The sequence below is a fragment of the Muntiacus reevesi genome, chromosome 12, assembly GCF_963930625.1.
Source record: "Muntiacus reevesi chromosome 12, mMunRee1.1, whole genome shotgun sequence".
NCBI lineage: Eukaryota > Metazoa > Chordata > Mammalia > Artiodactyla > Cervidae > Muntiacus > Muntiacus reevesi.
The window spans coordinates 36,726,537-36,732,536 of NC_089260.1; the positions used below are offsets into that span (position 1 = coordinate 36,726,537).

The window sequence follows — 6,000 nt, forward strand, 5'->3', positions numbered from 1 at the left end:
ATAATGTCAGAGCTTACTGTGGATGGTACACATATATCACAGTTTTATATTTCTTAAATCAATGTATTTGGTGGTTAGAACCAGCATCTTCTGGGAACTTGTTAGGAATGCAGAATATCTGGCTTCAACCAGACCTACCATATTAAAATTTGCATTTTAATGAAAGTCAGGGGTAATTCACATGCACATTAAATCTGGGAGCATAGTAATATGAACCAATTAAATATTTTATGGTTGGACTATAGTTACATGAAATAGAAAAAGAATTCCCTACCAATGCAAACATTTAAAAAAATCCAATTTTGATAATCCTAAAAATTGGCTTATGCTTATCTGCTTCTTCTTATTTCATTAAAATTAACATCAATTTTCTGCTAAACTAATAAAACTACTACAAGGGAGTACTCAATAATTATTGAAAGCTAACAAAACATTAGATTTAAATATTCGAGCTGAAATCACACTGGATTTATTTAAAAGAGATATCCTTTAAATGGAAAAAAAGCTGAAAAAGTAGGAAACAGCCAATTGTGGGGGGGTGGGGGTGGGGGTGGGGTTGCGGGGTGGAGCTCTCTCAGTACCTGTCTGCTTTAGTCACTAACTTGCAAGATCCCTGAAGGTGGAGAGTGACATTAAAATGAATCCACAACAACGAGCACATTTTAAATAAATGAATAACTAAACAATATTTTTGTTTAATTAATTTATTTAAACATTGAAACATTCTGTACCTATATAATCTTGATATTACTACTGACCACTGTCTACTATGTATCCACTCCCCAAATAACATAAATGACATTACAATAACAATGTAATGATACTAGAAAAGTAAAATCATCAGAGAATTAACCAGGACCTATACCTACTTCCTGAACTAACACCTACTTTCAGATTGTTAAAATGGCTCATTTCATGTCTCCTTGAAAAAGTGCACAAACTCTTTTCATTCACTAGGTTAAGCATGGCATTAACTTATCCAATAAGCAAGTGAATGCTTTTACAATAAATAGCAAGTTTTTGAAACAGGGCTTAAATAAGCAAATCTCCTTTTTTGAGAACATGATTTCCCTCTAGTGGTGTGAAAAGTTAATGCAGGCACCAAGCTTTTCAGTTCAAAGAATCAGTAAAGAGCCTTGGTTCTGGAAACATCTGGGTCGCTGGCTAATTCTGTATTTTTTTTTCCTTTTTTTTAAAATTTCTTGTGTTTTTCATATAAGGTCACAGGTTGTGTGACAACAGAATAATGTGTGTTTGTCTAAGACCACAAGAGAAACTAGAGTGAATTGGAGTTAAATCAGCTGCCTGGGGTGACCACACCCAAAAAAGGTAGCCCTCGGCTCTGAGACCAGCTTCCTCCAGCCTCTGTGAGCAATGAGCTGGTGGGAGTGGGGCTGGGGTGGGATGGGTGTATAGTTGGCTGGAATAAAAAACACAGTTATTGATAAGTCAGGCATTTTCTTAAAAATGGTTTGGATTTATCAATGACAAAAATCCTCAATTAATTATGCAATTGATTTATCTTCCACTTCATTTTTAATTTTACAGATTTAGCTTACAAATTCTGCTTGATAGCTACAACTAGATAATCACAGAATTGAGTATTTATTTTGATCCTAAATTACAGGGAGGAAAACTATTTCACTGCATGAACCGGCTTTATGACACTGGGAGAGGACATTTCCTGAATCAGGGGAAAATGTAACCTCTTCAGCATTTCACCACTGAGAACGAGTTCTTTGATGGAAGACATAATCTGTCAAATGCTTATTCCATGATCTATCCATTAATAATTAAAAAATATGAAAGTAAGCAAACGCATTTTGAATGTAACAATACAATTCAGCTAAAAATGTTAATGATTAAGGGCAGAGACAATTGCTCTAACAATAAAAACACTCCTTTTCTCCTTAGGATAATTTAGTACAAATCTGTAAGTCACACCACAAAAGCATGGTTAATTTTAATTAACTTTAATTTAAAAGTTGTAGATTTTAATATGCCAAACCATCCAATCTTAATTATCACTGAAAAATTTATTTTCTTTCAGGTAAGACAACCACCAGCAAATGTATTAATTTATATCATTAAATCATCTACTTGCCTTTGGCTACACTGGGTCAATAATGCTTAATGCAGGCTCAGCTTACTCGCCTGGTATGAACTATACATATAAGATTAAATGATAAGCTACTGTTATTTCTTTTTCCATCTTATCCTAAAATTTTGACCAAATTCTCCTCTTTCCACTTCCAGTTATTTATGTATCCATTTAGAAGGTGTCCACTTCATTAGAGAAGATAACAGGGAGTATTATATGCACCTAGTACAATCATGCTGAATACAATAATTGTTTAATGAATCAGGAGAAAGCATCCGCCCTGGTGATTAATTGATTATGCGTTGCAACTGGAATGATTTCAAAATCCATTATTTTAATAATGCAGAGGTTGTACTTCTTTTCCTGATTTGCTTACTCATGGCAGAAAGGGCCCTTGCATTTGTCGTATTTGGGGTGGAATTTTTATTAATGGAACGATGGCTACCGTTTCACAACCCACGTTTCTGTGCAAAATTGAAGTTTCGAAAACAAAAAAGAAACCACTAAAATTCTGTGCATAACCTACGTTGAAATGTTTATAGATATGGCCTATAATACATAGGAATACAAGTGCTAATATCATAATATTTCAATTACATATGCATATTGCAGCCACAAACAATTCTCTGCGGAGAATATTCCAGCAATCTTTGGCACACAAGCCCTGCCCTTAGCAAGTACCTTCACTTATGAACATAGAAAATCCCTACAGCAACCAAACATTTACTTGTTTTATAAAGTATAATTAAAGAAGAAATGCATTCTTTTCTGGGGGGGGGGGTGGGAACAGGAGGAAGAAAAGCTAGCGCAGCAAGGGTTAATCCTCATTGAAAAGGGATCATTCAAACCGTTTGAACAAATATGGCACCTGAGTCATCAAACAAATAATAATTTGAAATAACAGCAGTAATACTGATGATGGTGATGAGTTTGCAGAAGCCCTCCTGCAGCAGAAACCTCTCAGTGGGGGTGCAGAGCGCAGAGCCAGATCGCCCCCATCCCCCATTCTCAGACCCTTTCCCGACTTGAGGGCGAAGCGCGACTGTGGGGAGCTGGGGTAGCTCAGGACACTGCGTAGAAACCGGTCTCCTGGGCTGCACCCGCGGGGGCGAGCGCCCAGCTCCGGGGAGGGGCGCGCAGGGCGCGGCGCGGGGCTCTGCAGGGCTGGCTGCGATCCACGCGCCTGCTCGCCAAGTGCGCCCCCACCCGGCCAGCCGCTGTCGGGTCTGCGCCCCAGTTGGGAAGGGTGGGGCCGAGCCCTCGCTCCAGGAGCGAGGGTCTCTCGCACCAAGACCACCCAAGGGGTCTCCACCTGAACAGGGCGCGAATCGTGTGCTTCGGCTGGGGGAAGCGATCCCAGGCTCCCTGGACTGTGGGAGGGCAAGAGAAGCGCCCCCCGCACTCCTGGGAAGGGGTCACCTCTGCGGCCCCGCGGCCGGCTGGGGTGGGGCCGCGCCTTTGTGTGGCCGGGCGGGGCTCGAGCCGGCCTCTCTGCGGATACACTCGGTGGGCTGGGAGCGGCTCCGAGCCCGGACTCCGAGCAACGCCCGAAGTCTGCGCACATCGAGGGGCGTCCTGTCTGTTCTAGACGGCCGGGCTGGAAAAGAGGGCTCTAGGACTGCAGATCGCTCTAGGGCCCCCTCCCCAAGCCCCCTTCCCCTTTGCCAAGAATCTGAGCCGGAGGTCTGCCCGGCTCCGCCTGGGAGGGTGGGGCAGGGCGGAGTGGTCCAGAGCAAACCTCTTTCGCCTCTTTCCCCTTCTCCGCATCCCGCTCCGGGGGAGGGGTGCTTCCAGCCGCCGCCCGAGCTCCAGCCCCTCCCTGCCTGTCCCCGGGGGCCTCGGAGGGGCCCTGGAGGCGCAAGACCCAGGCGCTGGGGTTGGAGGCCTTGGATCCGGAACCTCGTTTGGTGTCTGTCTCTTGATACCGGCTGAGCCTATGAAAACTGCGGATATTTGGCCCTGTTTGACCTACAAAACTGTTATATCACTCGGCTCAGTTAAAGACCTTGACCTCTTTTGTATCTGTATTATGATGTGTACTCATATCTAGCTTCCAAAAGGTTTTCCCCCCACCGCTCAAATGCGTGAAAGAAGAATTTATCGCATTTAAGTCTAAGCAACCCTAGGTGATGTGGTTTTGAAAAGAAAAATGTTTAACCCACTTTTCTCCTCTTCCCTCTACAAACAGAACAATGAGGCCAGGGTGCGGAGGGCGGGGGCCACGGTCAGGTCTCGCTCGGAAGCCGAGGCTGGGAGTCGGGAGCGCGAGGCGCGGGGCGTGGCGTCGCTGTCTACCCAGGGCTGGCTCCGGGCTTCGCGCTGCGCTCCGCACCCGGGCCCCGGGTAAGCCGGAGAAGCTGCACCCGGGGCGGGGCGGAGGGCGCCGGCGCGGCGCGCTCAGGGTGGGGCAGTCCGCATTGTGTGCCCCGCGCTGCAGGTGCCTTCCCCCCACCCCCGCGCGACGGCTCGTCTTCACACAAAGAAACCCCACCCCAGCGCCTGCGAAACCGCGGTCCCTCCCTAGCCGCGCGCTTCCCCGCCCCTGCAGCTGCCCACCCGCGCCCTCTTTGCCCTCCCGACTTCTCGCTCCATCCCCTCCCTCTCCCTAAAACAAAGGAGTGTAGGTCTCCCCGCAACCCCGCCCCGCGCCCTTACCTCCCCACACCGCGCCCCAGGACTAGCGGTTTTTGCCACCAGACAATACCATAAAATTTGCCCGGTTCTTCACCCGCCTCCCCTCGTCTCCACCCATCTTTCAAACAGCCTAGATGGGACCACTTGGACTTTACATTTTTCTTTTTCCTTTCTCCCATCCCATTTCCTCTTCCCTATTTTCTTACTTTCTTAATCTTTTAACTAGAGAAGAAATAAAGGACGTTACAAAGCACTTTCCAAAATGCCCCTTAACCCCATTTAAGGCATATAGTTAAGGTAGCCCCCTCCCCCAACGGCTAAGCCTTAATTTAAAATATGGAAACAGAATAAATTCACTCCCCATGGGACGGCAACTTACCTGCTTCCACCTTAAAAAAAAAATATCCTTAGCTTTAGATTTTCAAAGATCCCCTCTTTGCCCTCCCTCAAACCCCGGAGCTGCCCCCATCCTTCCCAATTCCTATGTTACCAATAACGTCTTTTCTTCTAGAAAATATCTCCGAATGCCTTCCAAGCTGTACGAGAAAAGGTAAGCGGTGGGCTTCAGGTGGAGCCGAGGAAGAACGAGGCGCGATGCCTTACCCATTGCCGTCTTAGCCATTGTAGGGATGTGCGGATGCTGATGTGGCGAAGGCGGAGGGTCCGGCTACAGCAGCGCAGAGAGCGAGAGAGAAGACTGAATAAGGCACTGAGTCTGCAGAGTGGGGCCGTGCGAGAGAAAGAGCAAGAGGCAGGAGCCCATGAATAATTATCACTCAGAAGCTCAAGCAGATTGGCTCCCAAGGTCCCCTGACATGACTCCCGCAGAGTCAGAATCTCCAAGCATTAAATATTGATCGGCCAATGGTGCTGGAGTACAAAGTACCAGAATGCAGTTTGAAGTGGAAATCAGTCCTTCCCAGGCAGCTCCCCCCATTTTGGGGGCCTGATAGTACAGTCCAAGTAGAGTGGAGCCTTAGCCCAGCATCCTTCTAGGAGCTAGCAACTGGGCTGTACCTACCTAGGAGCCAGGAGGCTTGACTTGATTCGTACTTGTTTCATTGCACAAATAGACACAGGAACAAGGAAAGGGTTTCAGAGGCCTGAGAAGTCTTCACAACCTGCTGACTGTTGGAAACGTCTATTTAAATGTTGTTTTTACTTGCTCGTGTTTTCTCTTTCACCTTTGGCCATGTCTTTGGTAGATTCTAGTCCCTCAGGGTGACCCCATGTCTGGCTGTGGTGACAGTTTAAAGCAGAAAGGC

At 46.5% G+C, this 6,000-nt stretch overlaps 1 protein-coding gene across 1 annotated transcript in view; it reads right to left on the reverse strand.

Annotated features, from left to right (window-relative positions):
• Window positions 1–5,463, reverse strand: part of STMN2 (stathmin 2) — a 55,812-nt gene extending 50,349 nt beyond the window's left edge. Inside the window, exon 1 of the mRNA XM_065903005.1 lies at window positions 5,339–5,463. Coding sequence (XP_065759077.1) covers window positions 5,339–5,357 — 19 coding nt within the window. The 5' untranslated portion in view covers window positions 5,358–5,463. The remainder of the gene's footprint in view (window positions 1–5,338) is intronic.
• Window positions 5,464–6,000: the final 537 nt, after the last annotated feature.